The sequence below is a fragment of the Abramis brama genome, assembly GCF_963993115.1.
Source record: "Abramis brama genome assembly, chromosome: 18".
Taxonomy (NCBI): Eukaryota; Metazoa; Chordata; class Actinopteri; order Cypriniformes; family Leuciscidae; genus Abramis; species Abramis brama.
Genome location: NC_139980.1, coordinates 35,504,269 through 35,532,025, shown reverse-complemented (window position 1 = coordinate 35,532,025; position 27,757 = coordinate 35,504,269). Strand labels below are relative to the sequence as shown.

General features: G+C 36.0%; 1 protein-coding gene and 1 long non-coding RNA gene across 5 annotated transcripts in view; one reads left to right on the top strand and one right to left on the bottom strand.

Moving 5' to 3' along the window:
- Positions 1 to 31: 31 nt before the first annotated feature.
- Positions 32 to 15,242, top strand: slc25a47a (solute carrier family 25 member 47a). 3 transcript variants are annotated; one of them, XR_014603329.1, is made up of 7 exons: positions 32 to 207; positions 4,185 to 4,228; positions 5,071 to 5,142; positions 8,055 to 8,231; positions 9,298 to 9,550; positions 13,664 to 14,163; positions 14,256 to 15,242. XR_014603329.1 is itself a non-coding variant. In XM_084090215.1 (6 exons), the coding sequence occupies exons 1-6, from the start codon at positions 171 to 173 to the stop codon at positions 13,957 to 13,959; spliced, it is 879 nt and encodes a 292-aa protein (XP_083946341.1). In that variant the 5' UTR covers positions 40 to 170; the 3' UTR covers positions 13,960 to 15,242. The 3 variants fall into 3 exon arrangements, 2 of the variants coding, with proteins under 2 accessions (XP_083946341.1, XP_083946342.1); XM_084090215.1 differs by having other exon boundaries at positions 40 to 207; positions 13,664 to 15,242; XM_084090216.1 differs by lacking the exons at positions 4,185 to 4,228; positions 14,256 to 15,242 and having other exon boundaries at positions 67 to 207; positions 13,664 to 14,184.
- A 626-nt stretch (positions 15,243 to 15,868) lies between these two features.
- LOC311068443 overlaps positions 15,869 to 27,757 on the bottom strand; it is a 40,492-nt gene continuing 28,603 nt past the window's right edge. For both annotated transcript variants that reach the window (XR_014603377.1, XR_014603378.1), the window contains exons 2-3: positions 20,632 to 20,689; positions 15,869 to 18,257 (exon numbers count right to left, since the gene is read on the bottom strand). This is a non-coding gene — a long non-coding RNA (uncharacterized lncRNA). The remainder of the gene's footprint in view (positions 18,258 to 20,631; positions 20,690 to 27,757) is intronic.

Sequence of the window (27,757 nt, the reverse complement as noted above, 5' to 3'; positions counted from 1 at the left end):
TGCATCTATACACGGAACCACGTGATAATGAGGCACTGTTACAAAAGGACAAATGTAGACTGCGCAGATCCGCGACCTTTGCGGGACACACATGTGTCAGTGGCATTACACAATTATCCATCAGGACAGAAGCAGCAATAATGTCATAGGCAAGTTAAGCAGTTTCAACGATGCATTTCGCCGACTTCCTTGCAGGATCAGTGGGAGGTAGGCTATAGTTTAAAGACTGTTGTTTGTCAGTTAATCTGGCTCTGGGAATCGGTGTTTTGTTTTTTTGTGACAATGAGAAAATGTAGGTTATAAAACAAAAAAACAACTTAGTGTTGCCTAAAAACAATGATTAATAGCCTATATTTTATTAGTATGTTCCATGAGAGAGAGAGAGAGAGAGAGAGAGAGAATAAAAACATGTAAAAGTTAATTGGAAAAAAATAATAATAGGAAAAGAGACAAAAAATAGCAATGCGTGACGTAGCAGAGAATTTAAGATCCCAAAGGATTATTGATGAATTAATGAAAATGCACCATTGGAAATAGATATTGGAGAGTTTCATTACACATAAAGTGACTCATTTTAACCATTTCATGGATGCAATATTTACATCCAGCAATGAATGAGTTAAAACTAGTGAAACTATTCTCATCTCAATAGTTTGGCTACTCATTTGGCTTTAATGCCTGGGAAATGGGAATCTATTGTTACACCATCACTACACGCATGTCTAAAAACTGCCAACACAACGCACACTGATTGATATATAATATATATATATATATACAAATATATTTACAACCAAGCACAACGTTTCAATCAGTCACGTCTTCATTAGACACAATCATCATATTGAATAAAGCACAACTTTTATTGGTCACGTGAACAACACTTAAAGTACTTGTTTAACTTTGTTACACTTTCATTTTTTGAAGTGTTTTAAAAAGATTATCCACATTGTCCATTTGGCATAAATATAATATAATATATTAAATGCTTTATGTCAGAATCCTCAATTAGCACTAGTGTTTAGAGACAGACGTTCCCATCTCTGTTCCTGGAGTCAAATTGTATTAAAGTCCCCCTGTAGTCGATCATTTTAACACCTTAAAACCCATCTTTGATCACCAAAATTACATATTTATACGTTTTTTCCATATCTTGACTGTAACTCGACACCCTTGCCTCATTTAGTATGCGCGGTTCTATGAATATGCAAATGAGCCCCGCCTCCACTCACTCACTCAGCTCAGAGATCCACTGGTTGACGATCACACGTTGATCTGATTGGTTACAAGGTAGTTTGTGACGTCAGAAACACCAGCGATTTCAAAGCGTGTTTTTGAGACTGTCTTTGGTTCACTGCAGTTTTAAGGAGGAAATACTCAGCAATGGAGTCGACTTATGAACTTACACATGGTTTGTCTTAAAGCAGATTAAAAACACCACATAGACACATAAACTACATTAAAAGCTGGATTTCCACCACAGGGGGACATTTTGGGCGTCTTCCTTTTTAACCCGTTCATTTCAGGTCTAGTTCCTCTAATGATCTGAAGAGCTGAATCTGGTGTTGGTTTATAAAGAGTTTAAACATGTGGAACAGGATTGGGAAACATCGGTTAAAACTTGTTATTTTCAGCAGCTCCTCTCAAATATAGATATGAATATAAATATATGGTAACACTTTAAAATACGGATCCTTCGTTAATGAATAACTACACAGGAACAAATGAGTAACACAATATTAACAATCTAGTAACTACAGTTAACTAACAAGTAACTCTGATTAACGAATTAGTAAGTAATAGCACACAGATTTAAGTGGTAGTTCACTATTAACTAATCAATAACTACTATTTTTTTAATACTTCCCAGAGAACTACTGAATTTTTTACAGATTTAAGTGGTAGTTCACTATTAACTAATCAATAACTACAATTTTTTAATACTTCCCAGAGAAATAATGAAAAAAATTCACAATTCATGCAAAACTTAATAACTAATGCAGGACAAATTACTAGCACTAGATTAGCATTACTGCTAGATACTGTACACTAATTATAAATATGTAATAGCGTAGCAGACTTATGATTTGGGAAAGCTGTCAATAATTAGCCTATGCACTGCTGTCTTTTAGAGAACTATTCATAAACTAAATAATTTTTAAGAATTGTTTTTATAAATGCACTTGTCTGGAACACTTACCCTGTGGCCGTGGTTCCTCTGGACTGGCTTTGAATAACTAGACTCATCATGGTGAGTACTGGAACATACTGAGTCATCAGCCATCCAAATACCAGTTATTTTATTATTTAACCTACCTCTCAAAATTGTTTTTATGTATGTCTCTTTGCTCATATGTAGATATGTATGTATGTATGTATATATATATATATATATGTGTGTGTGTGTGTGTGTGTGTGTATCCTGTGAATGATTAGATGATTCTACCCTTTCGGGTTGGCTTACCGTAACTACAGCATGGAATCACGATAAATAGTAATTACTCAAGTCTTACTACATACTTCTATCGGAACTATTAATTATTTGGATCCGTATTCTAAAGTGAAGATCATGTTAACTAACTAGTAATGGCTCAAGTGTTAATGCATACTTCTAAAGAAATTTTCTAAAAGTATAGTATTTAAAAGTTCACAAACAATATCTCATACGCTTGAAATGACTTGTGTTTGGTTGCACAAATCACGACTAGAAAAATTTGTTTAAACATGAGGCATGAAAAAAGTAGCTTTTATAAACATATATTTTATAATTATTTATTAAGCGTCTGGTACCATTTCCATTTAATGCAACAACTTCACATATGTGATGCCTGAACTGGAAAAAACTATTTATTGTCTTCTAGCATACAATATTTAATTGCTGTAATGCCTTCTAATGTCTTTCAGAAGACGACCTAGAGGACCATATCTGTGCTTGTGTCCCAGCCAGTAAGTCCACTCAATAAAAGACAGATGTTCTTTTAGAAGCTGCTCTGTCCTGTTTCCCCTCAGTCGCCAAATTTGGCTTTTGTAGGTTAACCAAGCTCTTTCAATATGTTGCGTGTGTCCAACACGTAATTAGTAATTCCTATAGAAGTATGTAGTAACACTTGAGTCATTACTAGTTAGTTAACATGATCTTCACTTTAGAATACGGATCCAAATAATTTGTAAGTCCTATAAAAGTATGCATTAACACTTGAGTCATTACTAGTTATCATGATTCCATGCTGTAGTTACTAATGAAGAGCCAACCCGAAAGGGTAGAATCATCTAATCATTCACAGGATACACACACACACACACACACACACACACACACATATATATATATATATATATATATATATATATATACATACATACATACATATCTACATATGAGCAAAGAGACATACATAAAAACAATTTTGAGAGGTAGGTTAAATAATAAAATAACTGGTATTTGGATGGCTGATGACTCAGTATGTTCCAGTACTCACCATGATGAGTCTAGTTATTCAAAGCCAGTCCAGAGGAATGCCGGAAAATCGGCCACAGGGTAAGTGTTCCAGACAAGTGCATTTATAAAAACAATTCTTAAAAATTATTTAGTTTATGAATAGTTCTCTAAAAGACAGCAGTGCATAGGCTAATTATTGACAGCTTTCCCAAATCATAAGTCTGCTACGCTATTACATATTTATAATTAGTGTACAGTATCTAGCAGTAATGCTAATCTAGTGCTAGTAATTTGTCCTGCATTAGTTATTAATTAGTTTTGCATGAATTGTGAATTTTTTTCATTATTTCTCTGGGAAGTATTGAAAAATAGTAGTTATTGATTAATAGTGAACTACCACTTAAATCTGTGTGCTATTACTTACTAATTTGTTAATCAGAGTTACTTGTTAGTTAATTGTAGTTACTAGATTGTTAATATTGTGTTACTCATTTGTTCCTGTGTAGTTATTCATTAACGAAGGATCCGTATTTTAAAGTGTTACCAAATATATAAATATATGAATATATGAACATACTGAATATTTAGAACTTCCCTTGTTCTGCATCTCAATTATTGGAAACTTAAACATACAAACAAATGATATTGGCATGTGTCGTGCTCGAGTGCATGATTATCACATAATGCAAGACAAACTGTTCTTCAGAGACGGAACGATCCCGTTTGATTCGCTGTTGTTTTGCAGGAGCGTGTGGCGTCGCGGTCGGATTCCCACTGGATACTGTCAAAGTAAACTCATATTACCTGTGATGTTTGACTCTTAAAGGCACAATATGTAAGATTTCTGGATTCAAATATCCAAAAACCACTAGAACAATGTTATATATTTTGTAGAGTTGTGTATTTACTGTACATTATCCCAAATGTTTCCAACAATCCAGAGAAATCAGCCATTTTAACGCGTGTAACGAGTTTATCACCATATGTTTTAAAGTGAACTACATGCCATTTAACAACAGTCATCCAGCTTTTATTAAAACGATATTCTAATATCGATCTAGTTTACTGCAAAGTGCAACAAGTTACGATATAACAACACTTTCAACACACTCATGTACTTTTAGCATGATTATTTTGATGGAGTGAAACGGCGCTGCGTTACCCAACAACTTACATTTATCAAACAAAGTGACATGAATCAGTAATTCAGCCTGTTTCATTAGAATAAAATAAAATAATGTGAATTTAAGCGATCAAACATAACCGTAACAAAGTTCAAGTTCAGGGAAGAAGGAGGTGAACGTTAATCATAACTTTAATCATAAAATAAACAAACAACAAAGCGAAAGGAGCAGCAACTGCAGTTTATAAGAGTAATAAAAGAGTCTGCTTCACATCACAGTAACGCTAATAACACTTTAATACATCCGCTTATTCATGAGTCATTCATATTCAAGCCCCATGATTCCACGCTCATTCACGGCATCAAGTTATGCTTTTTGAATAAGCGACCTCTAGTGGCCAAACTTACACACTGTGCCTTTAACTGCAGACATGAATGATAGTGATTTTGCACACTTACTGCTGTTTGTATTGCAGACTCTGAGTGTGTGTGTTTGACATCCGCACAGGTCCGGATCCAAACCCAGACACAGTTCACCGGAGTCTGGCAGTGCGTCGTGACGACCGTCAGAAAAGAAGGGGTGAGAATTTACATTTGTGTTCAATGCGTAACGCAGCTTCTGAACATCATGCAGCACATGCAGCGTTATTAAAGCATCTCTGAGATAACAGTAGTTTTTTTTTTTTTTTTTTGAATTAATTTAATTTGAATTTTAGAAATTTTGTTTTTGTCTTTTTATTACATTTTTAAAAAAATACATCTATATTGTTTTATAAATTTAAAGTAACAATTTTGTGGGTCACACTTTATTTTAAGGTGTCATTGTTACAGTGTAATTATATATTTAAGTGCTGAGTAATATTAATTAACTACATGTACTTACTGTAGGATTAGGGTTTGGTTGAGGGTTAGTTGCATGTAATTATGCATCATTTACTGTTATTACTATAACATGTGACAAGGACACTGTAAAATAAAGTGTTTACCATTTCTTGTTATGGTTTTAATGTAGTTAACTATAATATCCAGTGCTGGGTAGTGACTGATTACATGTATTCTGGATCATGTAATCAGATTCCAAAAATGTACTACTTGTAATTAGATTATATTACATTTTAAAATGCTCATAATCAGATCACAGTTGCTTTTGTATGGATTTCATGATTGCATATTATTCACACAGTGGCAGTAAATTATTCCTAATTCATTGATTCTCCCAAATTCAGTCACACGGTCCAATTCTCACTTTTAACTTTGACTTTTGCTTCAATAAACTCTTAATTACTGCCTATTAATAGTTAGTAAGGTAGTTTAGGTATGGGTGGATTAAGGGATGTATATGATCATGCAGAATAAGGCATTAATATGTGCTAAATAAACAGCAAATTATAAATAGCATGCTAGTAAGCAACTGGTTAAATAATGAGAATTGGACCCTAAATTAAAGTATTACCCATAATTCTTCTTTTTACCCTTTTAAATGTATTTTCTTTGTTTTAATGTATAAATGTAGTACACAATAATCCCATTAAAATCTAAGTCATAAATGAGTTAGGTCAAAAGTAATCAAAAAGTGTTCAGAATACATTACCATAACCATCTGGTGCTCTTCAGTCACGTTTCAGTTTTTAAAGAAAAACTTTCGTTTTACGAGAAACGCAACGAAACTTGGTAAAGGTTATGGCACTTGCTTATGTGAACATATACATTTTTCACATATACAACATTTTAAATATATATTTAAAAAAAAATATATATATATTTTATTTTTCATCACAATAAATGTAAAACTTTAGAACTTCATCAATAATCTCGGAGTGTTTCCTTTAAAACGAGACCAAACTTCAGTCTGTGATCGACAGATTCAAGATTCAGTTTGTTGGAAAGTTCATTTTCAGGTACACTGTCAAAAAGTGAATAAATGGATTATAAATATTGCATAAGTATAATTTAGTACCATAAAATCCCCTAAAAATACAAAATATTAAATAAAAAACATTTTCTAAAAAAATTAACTCTACAGTAAAATAAAAATTTAATGTAAATAAAGAAACATATTTTGTTTTTGAGCGATTCGCGAGCGGGACCAGAGGGTTAAATCAGTAATCTGGATTAAGTTACTAACTACAATTTTTTGTCATGTAATCAGTGAGCAACTTTATTTATAGCACATTTACGAACAGCAGACGTTGCTTCACAACAGTGACTACAGTTTGTCTGATGATGATGAAGATGATTATGATGATTATGATGATGATGATGATGATGATGATGATGATGATGATGAAGATGAAGATGATTATGATAATGATGAAGATGATTATGATGATTATGATAATAATGATGATGATGATGAAGATGATTATGATGATGATGAAGATGATTATGATGATTATGATAATAATGATGATGATGATGAAGATGATTATGATGATGATGATGAAGATGATTATGATGATGATGATGATGATTATGATGATTATGATTATGATGATGATGATGAAGATGATTATGATAATAATGATGATGAAGATGATTATGATGATTATGATTATGATGATGATGATGATGATGATGATGATGATGATGATGAAGATGATTATGATGATGATGATGATGATAATGATGATTATGATAATAATGATGATGAAGATGATTATGATTATGATGATTATGATTATGATTATGATGATGATGATGATGAAGATGATGATGATGATGAAGATGATGATGATGATGATGAAGATGATTATGATGATGATTATGATGATGATGATGATGATGAAGATGATTATGATGATGATGATGATGATTATGATTATGATTATGATGATTATGATTATGATGATGATGATGATGATGAAGATGATTATGATAATAATGATGATGAAGATGATTATGATTATGATGATTATGATTATGATGATTATGATGATGATGATGATGATGATGATGATGATGAAGATGATTATGATTAATAATGATGAAGATGATTATGATTAATAATGATGAAGATGATTATGATTATGATGATTATGATTATGATGATGATGATGATGATGATGATGATGAAGATGATGATGAAGATGATGATGATGATGAAGATGATGATGATGATGAAGATGATTATGATGATGATGATGAAGATGATTATGATGATGATGATTATGATGATTATGATTATGATGATGATGATGATGAAGATGATTATGATAATAATGATGATGAAGATGATTATGATTATGATGATTATGATTATGATGATGATGATGATGAAGATGATTATGATAATAATGATGATGAAGATGATTATGATGATTATGATTATGATGATGATGATGATGATGATGATGATGAAGATGATGATGATGATGATGATGATGATGAAGATGATGATGATGATGACCCTGTGAATGCTGAAGTCACTGAGTAAAAGTCCTGTAATAATAGAGACGCAGGTTTCTGTCCTGAACGTTGGTTTGTTTGCTCCAGGTTCACGGCTTCTTCAAGGGAATGGCGCTGCCCGTCTCCACGATCTCCTTGACCTCCTCCGTGGTGTTCGGCACGTACCGGAACTGTCTTCAGTGCTTCGCTCAGCTCCGCGGGGTCGGCGCTCACAACTCCAAACTGGACATCTTCCTGTCCGGCCTGGCGGGCGGAGTGGCTCAGGTCAGGCGAGCTCTGCCGGCACTGTTCAACCAAATAGTTCACGCTTTTTTATTTACTTCATTAGAATGGTACGAAACTTGGTAAAGGTTTTGGCACTTGCTGTGTGAACACACAAACAAATCATGGACGTGATTCGAACCGGTTAACTGGTCCTGAACACAATAGTCAAGCCGTTTTAACTTTGATTTATTTCCAGGAGATGAATTCTTGATATCAACAATTGAATTTCAACTAGTAAAAACTATAATTCTTGATAACTGAAAGTGTATTTTCACTAGTGAAGTGTCACCGTAGGCTGCCATTCAAATTCAGTTGTTGATATCAATAATGGATTTCTTACTAGTTAAAATTCCAATTTCACAAATCAGAAATACATTTCTCACTAGTAAAAATGGCTGTCAATGTTTTTATCGTTCATCAGCTGGAAAAACAGCTTCTACATTCTGTCAACAATGAGTGTATTGTTGTTCAATTTTGTGTATTATATTTAACGATCTACAGTCAAACCAAAAAAAATTATATTTCTTTACTAGTGTGATCAGGACACTATAGTTAATTTCTGTAAGTGAGGAGAGCAGAATAAAGTAAACTGTGACATATTATACCCAAATCTTCTTCATTCAGTGACTACCAGTGACATTAATAAACATTTGGAAGCAAAAATGATTCGGACACTTTGAGCTGATCATGTTTTGCTGAAGTGTGTTTTCTTTAATTGCTAATGCTCTTTTTACACACAGACTGAACAACATGAAGCATTGCTTGGTGATTGGTTGAGCTAAACTGGTATTATCTAATTGTGTAGTTAAATTTAACAGCTGACAGATATTCAACATAATTCATGTGTGAGACAGTCTAACAGAAGGACGGACAAAACCAGTCAAATATCAACTGAGTTCATAACTCTGAGTTCTGCTCATATTTATTACCATTATAGTGAATAAACTGTGATAATCTGAGGAGTGTTGAAGGAGTCTGAATAATGTTGGTTTGACTGTAGTTTCCTCTGTGCCGTTATGTTACAGTTGCGTTGTGGACGATTTTTAAAACTTTGGTTCTTCCTCAGATCTCTGTAATGTCTCCTGGCGATCTGGTGAAAGTGCGTCTCCAGTGTCAGACCGAGAGCAAGCGCAGTGGTAAACCGCGGTACAGCGGGCCGGTCCACTGTTTGCTGAGCATCGTGAAACACGAGGGCGTTTCAGGGCTTTACAGAGGAGCTCTTCCTCTGGCCTTCAGAGACGGGCCGTCGTTCGCCACATACTTCCTAACCTACGACACACTGTGTTCCCGACTCACACCGGCGGGACAGAGAGAGCCCGGTGAGTGCAGATATCAGCGCACTACACACTCTCATCCTTCCCTCGCCAAACCCAAAATTATACTTCACTTTTTTTGTCCAGAAAGCTTATTTTATTTCAATTTGTTTAAGTAATTTAAGCACATTCCTTTCAACTTACATTTAAAATAACACAATTTCATGCATATCCCTTTTAATTCAGCTCTAAATATCTTACATTGGGTGTCTTTGCCGACCTCTTGTGGGACATAATAATATAACATGATATTTCATGACTCTAGATGGCCTTATATCTCTATATGGAGTAAATGAGCTGTTCCGCTGGGTCCTAAAGTCATTTCTCTTCAGTGTGTTTTCAGATACACATGTAGACATTATTAAAAAAAATTTTGGTAAAGTTTTAGCATTTTTAGTTTGAATTTGGATCATTTTTAAGTTTTTCTATGTGAAGTGAAGCATTCCTCGCATTCCATTCATTCCTACAGGGTCAAATTGACCCGAGTGTGGAGGATTTGTTACTTTTTTACATTTCAACCACAAAACTCCTCGAATCCATTACTGATACAGCATCATTACTCCAGTCTTCAGTGTCACATAATCCTTCAGAAATCATTCTAACATGATGATTTGATGATCAAGAAACTTTTATGATTATTATCAGTGTTGAAAACAGTTATTTACTAAACCAGATCAGACTAAACCAGATCAGACCAGAGTGTGGTGCTGTTGTCCGGTGGAGTCGCAGGAATGGCCGGCTAGTCTGGTTTAGTCTGGACTGATCTGGTTTAGTCTGGTTTAGTCTGATCTGATCTGGTTTAGTCTGGTCTGATCTGGTCTCTGTGTTTGTGTTGTCAGAGTGGAGTGTGGTGCTGTTGTCCGGTGGAGTCGCAGGAATGGCCGGCTGGTCTGGTTTAGTCTGGTCTGACCTGGTTTAGTCTGGTTTAGTCTGGACTGATCTGGTTTAGCCTGGTCTGATATGGTTTAGTCTGGATTAGTCTGGTCTGATCTGGTCTCTGTGTTTGTGTTGTCAGAGTGGAGTGTGGTGCTGTTGTCCGGTGGAGTCGCAGGAATGGCCGGCTGGTCTGGTTTAGTCTGGTCTGATCTGGTTAAGTCTGGTCTGATCTGGTTTAGTCTGGTCTGATTTGGTTTAGTCTGGTTTAGTCTGGTCTGCTCTGGTTCAGTCTGGTTTAGTCTGGTCTGATCTGGTCTCTGTGTTTGTGTTGTCAGAGTGGAGTGTGGTGCTGTTGTCCGGTGGAGTCGCAGGAATGGCCGGCTGGTCTGGTTTAGTCTGGTCTGACCTGGTTTAGTCTGGTTTAGTCTGGACTGATCTGGTTTAGCCTGGTCTGATATGGTTTAGTCTGGATTAGTCTGGTCTGATCTGGTCTCTGTGTTTGTGTTGTCAGAGTGGAGTGTGGTGCTGTTGTCCGGTGGAGTCGCAGGAATGGCCGGCTGGTCTGGTTTAGTCTGGTCTGATCTGGTTAAGTCTGGTCTGATCTGGTTTAGTCTGGTCTGATTTGGTTTAGTCTGGTTTAGTCTGGTCTGCTCTGGTTCAGTCTGGTTTAGTCTGGTCTGATCTGGTCTCTGTGTTTGTGTTGTCAGAGTGGAGTGTGGTGCTGTTGTCCGGTGGAGTCGCAGGAATGGCCGGCTGGTCTGGTTTAGTCTGGTCTGATCTGGTTTAGTCTGGTCTGATTTGGTTTAGTCTGGTCTGATCTGGTTCAGTCTGGTTTAGTCTGGTCTGATCTGGTCTCTGTGTTTGTGTTGTCAGAGTGGAGTGTGGTGCTGTTGTCCAGTGGAGTTGCAGGAATGGCCGGCTGGTCTGGTTTAGTCTGGTCAGATCTGGTTTAGTCTGGTTTAGTCTAGTCTGATCTGGTTTAGTCTGGTCTGATCTGGTCTCTGTGTTTGTGTTGTCAGAGTGGAGTGTGGTGCTGTTGTCCTGTGGAGTTGCAGGAATGGCCGGCTGGTCTGGTTTAGTCTGGTCAGATCTGGTTTAGTCTGGACTGATCTGGTTTAGCCTGGTCTGATATGGTTTAGTCTGGATTAGTCTGGTCTGATCTGGTCTCTGTGTTTGTGTTGTCAGAGTGGAGTGTGGTGCTGTTGTCCAGTGGAGTCGCAGGAATGGCCGGCTGGTCTGGTTTAGTCTGGTCTGATCTGGTTTAGTCTGGTCTGATCTGGTTTAGTCTGGTCTGACAATTGGTTGGTTTAGTCTGGTTTAGTCTGGTCTGATCTGGTTCAGTCTGGTTTAGTCTGGTCTGATCTGGTCTCTGTGTTTGTGTTGTCAGAGTGGAGTGTGGTGCTGTTGTCCGGTGGAGTCGCAGGAATGGCCGGCTGGTCTGGTTTAGTCTGGTCTGATCTGGTTTAGTCTGGTCTGATTTGGTTTAGTCTGGTCTGATCTGGTTCAGTCTGGTTTAGTCTAGTCTGATCTGGTCTCTGTGTTTGTGTTGTCAGAGTGGAGTCTGGTGCTGTTGTCCAGTGGAGTTGCAGGAATGGCCGGCTGGTCTGGTTTAGTCTGGTCTGATCTGGTTCAGTCTGGTTTAGTCTGGTCTGATCTGGTCTCTGTGTTTGTGTTGTCAGAGTGGAGTGTGGTGCTGTTGTCCGGTGGAGTCGCAGGATTGGCCGGCTGGTCTGGTTTAGTCTGGTCTGATCTGGTTTAGTCTGGTCTGATCTGGTTTAGTCTGGTCTGATTTGGTTTAGTCTGGTTTAGTCTGGTCTGATCTGGTTCAGTCTGGTTTGATCTGGTCTGATTTGGTTTAGTCTGGTTTAGTCTGGTCTGATCTGGTTCAGTCTGGTTCGATCTGGTCTGATCTGGTCTCTGTGTTTGTGTTGTCAGAGTGGAGTGTGGTGCTGTTGTCCGGTGGAGTCGCAGGAATGGCCGGCTGGTCTGGTTTAGTCTGGTCTGATCTGGTTTAGTCTGGTCTGATTTGGTTTAGTCTGGTTTAGTCTGGTCTGATCTGGTTCAGTCTGGTTTAGTCTAGTCTGATCTGGTCTCTGTGTTTGTGTTGTCAGAGTGGAGTCTGGTGCTGTTGTCCAGTGGAGTTGCAGGAGTGGCCAGCTGGTCTGGTTTAGTCTGGTCAGATCTGGTTTAGTCTGGTTTAGTCTAGTCTGATCTGGTTTAGTCTGGTCTGATCTGGTTTAGTCTGGTCTCTGTGTTTGTGTTGTCAGAGTGGAGTGTGGTGCTGTTATCCGGTGGAGTCGCAGGAATGGCTGGCTGGTCTGGTTTAGTCTGGTCTGATTTGGTTTAGTCTGGTTTAGTCTGGTCTGATCTGGTTCAGTCTGTTTTAGTCTGGTCTGATCTGGTCTCTGTGTTTGTGTTGTCAGAGTGGAGTGTGGTGCTGTTGTCCAGTGGAGTCGCAGGAATGGCCGGCTGGTCTGGTTTAGTCTGGTCAGATCTGGTTTAGTCTGGTCTGATCTGGTCTCTGTGTTTGTGTTGTCAGAGTGGAGTGTGGTGCTGTTATCCGGTGGAGTCGCAGGAATGGCCGGCTGGTCTGGTTTAGTCTGGTCAGATCTGGTTTAGTCTGGTCTGATCTGGTCTCTGTGTTTGTGTTGTCAGAGTGGAGTGTGGTGCTGTTATCCGGTGGAGTCGCAGGAATGGCTGGCTGGTCTGGTTTAGTCTGGTCTGATCTGGTTTAGTCTGGTATGATTTGGTTTAGTCTGGTCAGATCTGGTTTAGTCTGGTTTAGTCTGGACTGATCTGGTTTAGCCTGGTCTGATATGGTTTAGTCTGGTCTGATCTGGTCTCTGTGTTTGTGTTGTCAGAGTGGAGTGTGGTGCTGTTGTCCGGTGGAGTCGCAGGAATGGCCGGCTGGTCTGGTTTAGTCTGGTCTGATCTGGTTTAGTCTGGTATGATTTGGTTTAGTCTGGTCTGATCTGGTTCAGTCTGGTTTAGTCTGGTCTGATCTGGTCTCTGTGTTTGTGTTGTCAGAGTGGAGTGTGGTGCTGTTGTCTGGTGGAGTCGCAGGAATGGCCGGCTGGTCTGGTTTAGTCTGGTCTGATCTGGTTTAGTCTGGTATGATTTGGTTTAGTCTGGTCTGATCTGGTTCAGTCTGGTTTAGTCTGGTCTGATCTGGTTTAGTCTGGTATGATTTGGTTCAGTCTGGTTTAGTCTGGTCTGATCTGGTCTCTGTGTTTGTGTTGTCAGAGTGGAGTGTGGTGCTGTTGTCTGGTGGAGTCGCAGGAATGGCCGGCTGGTCTGTCGGGACGCCGATGGATGTGATTAAGGCTCGTCTTCAGATGGACGGAGTGCGTCAGGACAGGAGATATCGAGGACTCGTTCACTGCATTAAAGAGACCCTGAGGAACGAGGGCTCCGGGGTTTTCTTCAGGAGTCTGGGAATGAACTGCTTGCGTGCGTTTCCTGTGAACATGGTGGTTTTCTCCGTGTACGAGTTCAGTGTTCGTGTGCTCAGGTCACCGTCTCTAGATCAGCTTTCATGATCACACTATGTTCTTAGTGTATTCTAATGGGCCGGAATCTCACGAACATGACATATTTAGCATGAAATGAGATTTATTTGGTAACACTTTATTTTACAGTGTCCTTGTTACATATGTTACATGTTACCATAGTAATAACCGTAAATTATGCAAAATTACATGCAACTAACCCTCAACCAAACCCTAACCCTATAGTAAGTACATGTAGTTGCTTAATATTAATCAGTACTTAAATATATAATTACACTGTAACAATGACAAGGGTTACACTTTATTTTAAGGTGTCATTGTTACAGTGTAATTATATATTTAATTATATATGCCGTAGTTACATTGATTGCACTTATTCAAATAAGTACTGATTAATATTAATTAAGCATGTACTTACTATAGAGTTACGGTTAGGGTTTGGTTTAGGGTAAATTACTTATAATTATGCATAATCTACTGTTATCACTATATATGCATGTAGTAAATACGTCACTTTAAAATAGTGTTACCAATTGTTTTGTTGAATATTTTGGACAATGTATTTAAAAAAACAAAACAAGAATTAGTTATATTTTACACAAAATGATTATTAAGATGTTTTGCATGAAACAGTATTATGTAGTGACTAATTTATTAGAATAAGAATAACTATATTACCATCAATGGAAAGTAATTAAAATGTCAGAACTCAAGAAGCAATAATAATAATAATAATAATAACGAGAAACTGAGGTCAAATTGTCACCAAAATAATCTCTCAATGCTCCCCAAAATATTTATCTTTGAATAAGATGCATGATGCATTATTATACTGACTTTACACTCTAAAAAGTATTAATATTTATAAAGAAGCTACGAGCAAGAGTATGTTTCCCGAATATCAGCACGAGTGTAAATCTGATAGCGATTTTATACAACAGTTCAATAAACAAGTTAATATTGAATGACTTACATTTTAGACTCAGAATATTGTGTTTTTGCTGTATTTCCCCAATGAGAATAAATCTAAAGCAACACTTGTTTCGTTACTGAATGAATCACGTTTTTGAGTGAACATATCAAACATACGCATTGTTTACTTGTTTTGTGTTGTATTGTTAAATCATTTTGTTGCTGTAACCGGGTTGCTGGATCTGTATAATGTGGACACTTGTAGATCTTTGATTTATTTTGTTGTTGTTGTGGATTAACACTGTTTTTGGGACGGTGTACAGTACGTGTATATATTTCTTCACCGCTGGATTATTGTATTTTCGGTGCACTTGTAAATAAACACCATCATCCTCTGAAGAGTTCTTGGGTTAATCATCATTTTTGTGTATTTTTCGGAGTCTAATGGAGAAGACTCGAGGTGACCCGGTGCAAACGTCTACTGCATCACATGCTTAAAGAGATAAAACACATTTATACGTGAAATATGAGATAACATTGTTAAATAAAACCAAAATAATAAAGTAATTGCAGTTGCATTGTATGAAATGTTTTTGTCTCTTATTTTTTTATATGGTGGGCTCTGACTGTTTCTTTGAAAGTAAGCATGAACTAGCGGACCTACTAATATATAAAACATAAACAAACAATTAGACATCACACTACACACTGATAGAGACAATTCATCATCTGCTGGTTAATGGCGCCATCTAGTGGCTTCTACGGGACACACACACACACACACACACACACACACACACACACACACACACACACACACACCTGTCTCTGTCTTGATTACACTGTTTAAGCCGTCACATGAAAAGTTTTGATGGACTTTACTTGTGTGTGTCTGAACGGGCAGTTGCTGGTGAAAGTAGCTTTTGTGGAGTTTAGGGGAAGGAAACCGACTAAAAATCTAAATCTCTAGAGCTAAACTACTCAAAATCCCACCCAGTTAATCCCAAGCACACACAAAAGAAGACAATTAGAGCATTTTGCATTTAATTAGAGAAATATTACATGCATTTGTGTTCATTGCAAAGCTGTACACTCTATAATCAGATTCAACTTTATTAGCAGTCTGAGTCTGAAACTAACTAATGCTTGAAGGTTTCAGACAGACAGATCTATCTATCTATCTATCTATCTATCTATCTATCTATCTATCTATCTATCTATCTATCTATCTATCTATCGGTCTATCTAGCTATCTAGCTATCTTCAAACCTTATCTATCTATCTATCTATATATGCTAGCATGAATTACCATGTTTTAACAGAGTTAGCATAATGAAATAGCACGTTGTTAGCATGTTGCTAGCATTTCTCAAGCCGAACATAATTATAACAGCGCAGCCGGAGCACAGAGCACTTCAGAGAGAAGTTATGAAGAAAACTGCGACGAATGGAAAGAGGAATGAGTGTGAGCTTCGTCAGATCAGCAGCTCAACGTCACGACCTTCACACACACACACACACACACACCCGTGAAACACGAGACGCATGAACATGCAGCTCTTCTTCCAGGAGTCAGGAACATCTTCCGAGGATCAGCAGGAACACCTCAATGTTTCCTCTGTTCTCCTCATAATCAAACCGGCGTGTCTTTCCTCCTCACGCCACAAACACACGCGCCAATTATTAAACATCTAAAGATCTGAAAAACACAGAAGCCTGATTTATTCCTGAGATCTTTTCATGTTTAAATCCACAGAAATGCTCCTGGTCAGTCTTGAACATTCCTCTGTAGTTCTGCATTAAGACTATAACAGATTTAATGGGTCTGTAAATAAAGGCTGTTTAAGAGCGGATTAAATGATTGCGAATGCTGTAATTAAACTCCAGCGGTCTGAAGTCTGAACTGATCTTCAACTCGAGCACATTCACACGCGTTTTCAGGAGCAAACTGTGAATTCTTGCTGTTGTTTAAGGATCGACTCGTTCGGCCTGGAGAATAATGACAATATGGATAAGAAGATCAAGCTCAAGATTCAAACATATGAATTTTCAGACTAACTAGCTTATACTAATATACTAACACTTTCTCTTCTATTTATTAAAATAATAATAATAATAATAATATTTTTATTTTAGACTAAACTGGGAAGGCTCACAGCACTTGCAGATTGTTGTCCTGTTGTTAGTTTGACTGCGATTGTTCTCTGTAAGTCGCTTCGGATAAAAGCGTCTGCTAAATGAATAAATGTAAATGAAAGACTTTTTCCGTTGTTTTGATTACTATTTGGGAATGGGAAGAGAAAGAAATCACTACTATTATTCATCAGGGACGCATTAAATTGATCAAAAGTGACAGTTTATAATGTTACAAAAGATTCTATTCCAAATAAATGCTGTTCTTTTGAAGTTTATATTCATCAAAGAATCCTGAGAAATAAAATGTATCAGTTTCCACAAAAGATTTACTGTGTTTACTCAACACTGATAATAATCATAAATGTTTCTTGATCATCAAATCATCATATTTATGATGATTATGATGATCATCAAATTACAGCATTTATTTGAAATAGAATATTTCGTAACATTATAAATGTCTTTAATGTCACTTTTGGTCAATTTACTGTATACACATATACATATATACACACACACACACACACTCTTGTACGTCTATCTTTATGAGGACATTCACTGACACAATGTCCTCACTCCACTGGTCCTCACAAATGTAGTTGTACAAGTACACACACACGCACACACACACACACACACACACACATACAGACACGCACACACACACACACACAACTGATTTCCTCTGTATCAGTTCAGACACAGAAAGGCCTCGGTCGTTTCTCTCTCTCTCTCTCTCTCAGTCTCTCTCTCTCTCTCTCTGTCGCTCTCTCTCTTTCTCTCTCTCTCTCTCTCTGTCTCTCTCTCTCTCTCTCTCTCTCTCTCCCTCTGTCTCTCTCTCTCTCTCTCTTTCTCTCGCTCTCTCTCTCTCTCTCAGTCGCTCTCTCTCTCTCGCCCTCTCTCTCTCTCTCTCTCTTTCTCTCTCTCTCTCCCTCTCTCTCTCTGTCGCTCTCTCTCTTTCTCTCGCTCTCTTTCTCTCTCTCCCCCTCTCTCTCTCTCTCTCAGTCGCTCTCTCTCTCTCTCTCTCTCGCCCTCTTTCTCTCTCTCTCTCCCTCTCTCTCTCCCTCTCGCCCTCTCTCGCCCTCTCTCTCTCTCTCTCTCTCTCTCGCTCTCTCTCTCTCTCTCTCTCTCTCTCCTCAGGGTTTCTCAGCAGGGAGGCGCTGACGTCCACAGATGAAGTGTAATTCCTCCCTCGTTCCCTCCATCCCTCCTTCCTCCCTCGTTCCCCTCCTCCGTGTGCGAGTTCATCCGAGGACGAGGATGAAGAGAACAGAGCAGATCTGAGGAAAACAACAGCAACATATATCATCTATATCTTCATCTCGGTGAAACATTCGCTTCCCGAATCTCATTCCCAAAGCTGTCCGTGTTCTCTCCTCTCCATACATTAATATTGATGTTATATATTCAAGCTGATGGTCTCGCTTCATTTGAGGTGAATCGATGCTGGTTCATGTTAATGTACTAAATGTCACATAAATGATATTTTCTTCCATAAACTAGCAGTGGTTGTATAATCACACGTGTCGCATCTCTACAACAGAGTGGGATATTCAGCTGAAATCCTGCGTGTGAAGCTCGGGAAACCAAACCGGCTCTCGAGGATAATCATTTCAGCCGTTGCCATGGCGACGCTCGTCTTGCCGCCGCGTCCTCATATTATACATGTTCAAGCGTTCACAAAAACATCAGAATATGAGGCACTTTATCGGGATTACCTGCACACATCTTTACACGGATTACACTGCTCTAATGTTCTGAATTCAAACATGAAAACAAACAAATGTTGGAGTTTTTATATTTGATGTCCATGTATGTTGTGGTATCAGAAGTGCTTACGGTTTGGTTAAAACTATTCATTTTTAAACAATTACTAATAACATTTACTTCATCAGTGCAAGTTTATATTTTATTTGATCATTTTGGGGCCATTTTTGCCACAAATGCCTGTAATTTTCGGACTCTATGTGTCAATCAATTTTTGCTCTTTATAACTTGAAATTTAATTGGGGATATTTTTGTTTATTTTGATGCCATATTTGCCACAAGCCGCCGTTAAATTAAACAAGTTGCAAGGGTTACATAACAAAAATCTTAGTTATTGCAAACTGTTGACCGGTAGTGCAAATCTAGTCTTTCGTTTGATAACTAACACGCAAAACTACATTATTACTTTTTTAAATATAATGTATGGGGTTACACTTTATTTTAAGGTGTCATTGTTACAGTGTAATTATACATTTAAGTACTGTATAATTACATCAAGTACTGAGTAATATTAACTAACTACATGTTCTTACTATAGGGTTAGGGTAGGATTAGGGTTTGGTTGAGGGTTAGTTGCATGTAATTATGCATAATTTACTGTTATTACTATGGTAAGTATTTTTTTATTTATTATTTTTTTATTACAGGGACAGTGCATATTAATAAACATTTCTGTCAATATGCCAGAATTAGCCAAAAGGCAATTTTTCATCTACAGTCCCTAGACAGATGGTAAAAAGTCACCCTAAAAGAAAGTAAAATTACATATTTACATAACAATATAAAAATTACAATACATTTAGTAAGAAATACTATTATGTTAGAATGTACATGTAACAAGGTAACATGTAACAATGTGTACATATGTAACAAGGTAACATGTAACAATGTGTACATATGTAGCAAGGTAACATGTAACATATGTAACAAGGTAACATGTAACAATGTGTACATATGTAGCAAGGTAACATGTAACATATGTAACAAGGTAACATGTAACAATGTGTACATATGTAGCAAGGTAACATGTAACATATGTAACAAGGTAACATGTAACAATGTGTACATATGTAACAAGGTAACGTAACAATGTGTACATATGTAGCAAGGTAACATGTAACATATGTAACAAGGTAACATGTAACAATGTGTACATATGTAACAAGGTAACATGTAACAATGTGTACATATGTAACAAGGTAACATGTAACAATGTGTACATATGTAACAAGGTAACATGTAACAATGTGTACATATGTAGCAAGGTAACATGTAACAATGTGTACATATGTAACAAGGTAACATGTAACAAGGTAACATGTAACATAAGTAACAAGGTAACATGTAACAATGTGTACATATGTAGCAAGGTAACATGTAACAAGGTAACATAACAATGTGTACATATGTAACAAGGTAACATGTAACATATGTAACAAGGTAACGTAACAATGTGTACATATGTAGCAAGGTAACATGTAACAATGTACATGTACTTTGTAACAAAGTACATGTAACATATGTAACAAGGACACTGTAAAATAAAGTGTTACCATGTATGGAAAACATAATGTTTAGTAGTAACTGATACATATAACGCTACGTCATAAATCTTTAACTTCATATTATAAATACTGTATGTTTTGTAGTGTAGTGAATAATGCAGAGCGCCTGTAAACACAGAACCCTCTTCACTCTTCACTGGGGTCGAGCTCTGCAGTGTTTCAGCGATGTTAAGTTCTACAGGGACGAGGACACACGAGGACAGGATCACATCGACGTGTGTGACGTTTCAGCGATGTTAAGTTCTACAGGGACGAGGACACACGAGGACAGGATCGACGTGCGTGATTGACGCCACAGGTCATGAGCGTATGGAGAACTCACTCGAGTTATTCTTTAACAGCCGTGCCTTTATGTTCACTTCTGCTGTCATCCAGTGTTTCTGTAAACCAAAGGAAAGAGAGAGAGTTTCAAAAACATTCAAATATTAAAAATACAGTATGAAACATGGCATAGAACAATATTAAAGCTGAAATTATCTGCAGAGACTGGCCAAAATGTGCTAATATTACTATCTAAATATTACGATTTTATCTCTAAAACTTTAAATTTGATTTTCTTTAGTTCATAAACCTTATTATGCCTGTTGACTGTCTGAAACACTTTTTATGTTAAACATTTAATACTATATATACACAGAATATATATATGTATATATATATATATATATATATATATATATATTCTGATATAGCATTAAATGTTTAACATAAAAGGTGTTTTAGACTGTTTTAAAGAACTGTATAAAACACAGTTTTAAAAATTTCTTTAATATGCATATATATATCAACATAAAAAAAAATTATTTAAAAGTTTTTAAAACAGTTTTATACAGTGATACATATGTTATGTAAGTGTTTTAGACAGGCTATGTATAATGTTTCATATAGTATAAATGTTTCACATAAAGGTAGATAAAAGTGTTTTAAAATAATTCCAGTGGTCTAAAACTTAATACTGGTGTTAAAATAATTTTTAGACCACTGGAATTATTTTAAAACACTTTTAATTAGCTTTATGTGAAACATTTATACTATATAAAACATTTATGCTATATAGCCTGTATTTGTCCCATTTTATTTCCCCCCAAAAACAGTTTTAGTGCATTAACTGGTAAAACCAAACAAGCATTTCCATTAACTCGTGTTCAAATGCCCAGAAATGGATCAATTTAATCCATCGGTCCGTCTTTAACCCATGGACCTGCGGATGTGCACTGACAGCAAGTTTGCTTAGTTTAGTTCATGACCTCTGACCTCTGATAGTCTCTGACCCGGAGAGAAAACAGGTCTTATGTCCCGGGGTCGAGGACGAGGTCATACTGGGAGAAATGTGTCCCATCAGCACAGGAACACATCTACAAACACAGCGTTACTCTTAGTAAAGGTTAAACGATGTGTTCTTTACATTCGTTGGGTTAATGTATAGGGTTTAACCCTTTGAGTCTGTGCAGAACAACAGAACAACACACAGTCGCATCGGCACCAGAGCCGGCTTTGAGGAACTCCATCTCCATCAGTGATCGCAACACGAATCAACTTTTCAACAAAACCACTGTCCAAAAGGGTTATTACAGTTCAGATTAACTCCTTAAAAACATTTTCGTTACTTGAAAAGAATAAAATAAAAATAAAACCTATTTTATTTCAGCAAATTGCAGAAGCAAAATCATTTAGTTTAACTTGATGTATGAAAATAAACAGAAATAAAATTAATAAAACCTAGATAAAAACTTATACAGAATACAGAAGTAAATGGCTAAACTAACTAAAATTAATTTTAAAAAAATAAAGTAAAAATAAAAACGTCATATTGAAAATATCATATCAAGTGCATAAATATATATATAAAAAAAATCATATTATTTCAAAGATACTAAAATAACACTGGTGTCAAATTTCATAAACAGGTTAAAATTATTGTATAAAAACAAAGTTCTTTTACAAGAAATGATCCAAGTTCAGAAATTAATTATTAGATTAGTTGCATGAGCTCTATTAAAACTAAAAGATATTAAAAGATTTTCAGATTTTTAAGATTTCACGATTTTTTTAAGGGTGAATCTCACAAAGAACATTACACATTTCAACACAAGAAAATGTTTTTAATATTTCAAATGAAAACGTATTAATATATTTGCACTGGAGCATCGTTTTCATGACATTCAACCCTGTAAACCAACATTATATGACACTAAAGAAATATTGGTGTAGGATTTATTATGAAACAAGTTTCACTCTGAAACTGCTGGTAAATCCCACAAATAATTACTGAAAGAAATGGCAAGTGAAATCTTCAAGTAAAAAAACTGAAATAGTATTTTCTCATACATACATAAAAAATTTTTTTTTCCAGTGTATAATGTGGGGATAATAAACTACATGATCATAGATATATTGTATGTATACTGTACTATTTTATATATAAACGTCATGGTAAGTGATTTAAACTGTAAAGCTCAACTGTGAATGTACTTCACGGCTTTCTAGCATATAATGTATAATGCGTGTGTACGCTTGATTTACTGACAGGAGGCAAAGGTCATCCGAGGCCGCGCTTGCTCAATGTTTTGACATGTATGATAGGAATACGCATGGCCTGCCGTGGCCTGAGGGTCTCGTGGGGTTGTTTGCTTCTCCAACATGACGCTCTGGGCTCTCGGATGAGATTCTCAGAGGCCTCTCTTCGTGTTGACAAAGACTCGTTTGTGTCCTGTTGGAACATCCGATCAAAGCACGATCAAGCACACGGAGAGGAAACGCTCTCTCCTGATTGGATTTTAATGAGTGAAATGGTTCTTCAATCAAAGGATCCATCATTTAACCCTTATTAAAAAAAATTACACATGGGTCCATATAGTGGACAGAAATTTACTAAAACTGTCATAAAAATTTGAATCTTGGGAGCACAGACTTAATTAAGTTTGGTCTTATTTTAAATAAGACCCATGGCAAATTATTGTTGAAGTACAAAAAGTTTAAAAAGTAAAAAAAAAAAAAAAAAATTATAATAATTATATGTGACCCTGGATCTCAAAACCAGTCTCGAGTCGCACAGGTTTATTTGTGGCAATAGCCAACAATACATCGTATGGGTCAAAATTATCGATTTTTCTTTCATGCCAAAAATCATTCGGATATTAAGTAAAGATCATGTTCCATGAAGATATTTTATAAATTTCCTACCGTAAATATATAAAACATGTATTTTTGTGAGTGAATGCAGCACAATCGTGATCATAAATGTAGAACTTTAAAGGAGATTTTCTCAAAGTTTCGATTTTTTTGCACCCTCAGATTCCAGATGTTCAATAGTTGTATCTCAGCCAAATATTGTCCTATCCTAACAAACCATACATCAGTGGAGAGTTTATTTTAATCAGCTTTCAGATGATGTATAAATCTCAATTTCAAAAAATTGACCCATGTCACTGGTTTTGTGGTCCAGCGTCACATATAGGTTTAAGTTTATGAAAATGATTTTATAAAACATTTATATTTTATGAATCATGTTGAACTCTAAAACTGCTAGAAAATCAAAATCATAAATCCAAACAAGTCGTGTTCCAAATTTGAGGATTATATCTCAAAAAATTATCTTTCAGTGAGAGTTTGTAACACATTTCCCCCATTAGATGCAGCAAAACTCACTGGGACACAGTGTTGGATTTGGGATATCCAGTAGAGTTTTTCTCTCTCAAATATTATACACACACACACTTTTTTTAATACACACATACAAACCACACTCTGACATCCATACCAACACACACACACAATTATCGCTGCATAATTTATCCAATTGGCTCTATAATATACTGAAGCAGAAAACAGGAATAAAGCGAGTAAACATCTGGGAAAATAGAGTAAAAATTTTAATTTGAAAGCCTTGCCAAAAGAAAGAAAGCCTATTAACAAAGATTGCATCATTTTATAGTTAAATGGCCCTGGGATTAAAAATTGCAGCTTTAATGGGTTTCAGGACATTTTTGTCCTTGAGGTCCTGAGAGGAACTATTTTGTGTTTCTAGTGCAAAATAGATTTTTTAAAGGAAATGGCGGTGAAATAGTAAAATTACAATAAAAATACACACCTGTGCCAAAATGTATGCAGTTGGCATTAACACAATCAAAATTATCAAAAAAACAAAACTTAAAAAAACAAAAATGTCCATAAGGTCACACAAGGGTTAAACCATTTAAAATTAAGCCATTATAACACACTTCAACATATGTAATGTAAAAAACACAGGGAAGAATAATACTTTTTGTTGCATCTTTGAGATTTACAGTATATTAGCAGAAACTCATATTAAATATCTTAACAAATATTGAGGTCTTGACACAAGGAACGAACTCAACTTGTCCATTGCTTTGGTGAACTTAACATTCAAGAAAAGTCCATTATAATGAATGTGATGTTGGTTAAATTTATATATATTGAAAAACAATTATAATCCTGAATATATCCTACATATTCAACATTTCACCCAGTCCTAATGAGCAATATTGCGCTTCATGTAAGAAGAGAATGATTTTCAGCAACTAAAACAGAAGTTTTTTACTGACTATGGAAACAGAATATTCACTGCAACAGTACACGATTAAATTATAACACAGTATGTCTTTATTCCCTCGAGGCTAATACTTATTAAAGACTACTGAAATATTAGAAATATTATTTTATAGAGAGCATGTCATAAAAAGTACCAAAAGTTAATAACTAGAAACTTAAAAAAAACAAAAAAACATTTTAAACTCAATATGTACTTATATTTGGTTTCTTTTTCAACAAAAACAACCTAAAATATTTACAATAATGACACTACCGTCTTCTGTAGAGCTGCTGTACAGATGAAACTGAATTTGTTTTAAAACTGATGAATAATTGATGAATTTTGAAACATTGATGCTGCATTAAACTGAATTGAATCAACATTGAACTGAATTGAATCTGTTTAATAACTGATGAACTCTGCAACATTGACACTGTTACTGAACTGAATTAAATCAACATTGAACTGAACTGAATTAGTTTCATAATTGATGAATTTTGAAACATTGATGCTGCATTGAACTGAATTGAATCTGTTTAATATTTGATGAATGTTTCAACATTGAAATTATTGAACTATTGCAACATTGACACTGTTATTGAACTGAATTAAATCCAACATTGAACTGAATTTAATCTCTTCAGTAATTGATTAACTCTACAATATTGACACTGCACTGAGCTGAATTGAATCCGTTTAATATTTTATGAATGTTGCAACATTGAAATTGTTATTGAACTGAATTGAATCGGTTTAATAATTGATAATCTCTGCAACATTGAACATTTCTGTAGAGCTGCTGTACAGCTGAAACTGAACTTGTCTCATAGTTGATGAAGTTTGTCATTTTCCTGTTTATTCCTGTCAAGCTGAAACGATCTGTTTAGCTTAAAATGCTCTAAAAATAAATGTGACTTTCAATTAACCTGAAACAAAGACATAACCAAATATCCAAGAGACAACTGTAAAAGCTTACGAATCAGTGATTGGAAAACCATTGACGGACTATACCAAATATTGGGAGAAACAAGATGTCTATGACGGTTGTGATCATGAATCTAACTGTTGTTTGCATAAAAACCTTCAAAAACCTTATCTAACACTGGGATTCCTGAGGTTAAATGACAAACTAACAAACACGGCACTCTCACAAAAGCACTTGTGTTCTGCTGGTCCGGGAAACACGTCATCCGCAGCCTTTGTAACAAAGTAATGTGGACTGACAATAAATTAAAATCACTAGTTTGGTCTAAAAGCGCTGAGAGTGAGCCTGACCTCCTTTCAAACGCACGAGTCGTGACTCAAATCATTAGTGTGAGGAGAGACTCTCCTTTCATCATGTGAACAGAAACATGGACTCGCTGACTGTCCTCGTTTGCCTTCTCATGCTAATAATAGCGCCGCTCTTCAAAGTTAGCAGAGGACTTGCATTTACATGCGTTTCAGGAGAAACTCAGAAGCTCTCTTTCGTCGAGGATGAATTTGAGCAGATCGAGACAAAATACAGAAAGAGTCATTCCTGTTTGAACCCGGCGATCTCTGAGAAACGAGCTCTTCTGCGTACAGTCAGCCTGGAAGATGCTCGGTTAACCTGTGTCCAATCATCATTTAGACATTAATGTTCATTATTTTAACACATACCATGTGAAAAAAGAACCATGTGTTCATCAAGGACGCATTAAATTGATCAAAAGTGTCAGTAAAGAGATTTACAATATTACAAAAGATTCTATTTCAGATAAATGCCGTTTCTTTATATTCATCTAAGAATCCTGAGAAATAAAATGTATCACAGTTTCCACAGAAATATGACTGTTTTCAACACTGATAATAATCATAAATGTTTCTTGAGCATCAAATCATCATATTAGAGTGATTTCTGAAGGATCATGTGACACTGAAGACTGGAGTAATGATGCTGAAAATTCAGCTTTGATCACAGGAATAAATTACACTTTACTATATATTCACATAGAAAACAGCTGATTTACATTAGAATAATATTTCACTGTTTTTACTGTATTTTTGATCATAAAAGCAGCCTTGGTGAGCAGAAGACACTCAAGTGTTTGAACAGTAGAGCACATACATTTTTCCTAATTTTGCACATCTAAATAAATAACATTTTGCACTTATCTATTTACAGTACATTATAAAAAAATGTCCATCCTCCTCAAGTCTCATAGTGTGTTTAAATATCCACTTTTTAACAGTCACTAAGCCATAATTATTGTGCAAAAACTGCATTTAGTTTTTGTCTGTCTCCTGCAACCACTGGTTTACTTGCTTCTCAAATGCCTCGTGGTTCAGTACAATTTCAATTAGAGAAAGAAAAGACAAAAATTGTCAGTGTTTTTTAGAATCTTTCTTATTTTTATCAAGTAAACGTAAGAATAACTGTTATATTATTATTTCATCTGCACTGAAGCAGCTTCGGTTTACCTGATTATCAGACATCATTTATTATAAAAATCATGAGATCATCAGGCTTTAGAGGAAGGGTTATTTGTTCATCTCTCAATCATCATTGAACTGCATTGCATTATATGCATTGATTTACATTTCAAGCATCGGAATTTCATCTTTTTGTCCATATAAATATCAGCATCTGCAGCAAATTGCATGTTTTTTGGCTCAGTTTGGGTCTCTGAATAAAACTGAGCTGTTTTTTCCTCTTTATTCTCACTATATCAGCCCTAAAAGGCTGATGTATGAAATATAATACTCAAAATAATAAACATTATTTTGTCTAAAGGTTCAATAAACTGTTCCAATGGCTATGATTTCATTCGTCAGGCTCATTTTCTCTAATATATCTAAACATACACGAGTCAATGAACTGATGGTGAAACAGCCTGAAGTTTCAGGATTCACGAGTTCACATGTGAACATGATG

What these genes read in the sequence shown, in the direction of transcription:
- slc25a47a (XM_084090215.1), top strand. Translation starts at nt 171, where the DNA reads ATGCATTTCGCCGACTTCCTTGCAGGATCAGTGGGAG. An exon ending in CGACCGTCAGAAAAGAAGGG is followed by an intron (nt 5,143 to 8,054) that starts GTGAGAATTTAC and finishes TGTTTGCTCCAG; the next exon opens with GTTCACGGCTTCTTCAAGGG. An exon ending in GGCGGGACAGAGAGAGCCCG is followed by an intron (nt 9,551 to 13,663) that starts GTGAGTGCAGAT and finishes TTGTGTTGTCAG; the next exon opens with AGTGGAGTGTGGTGCTGTTG.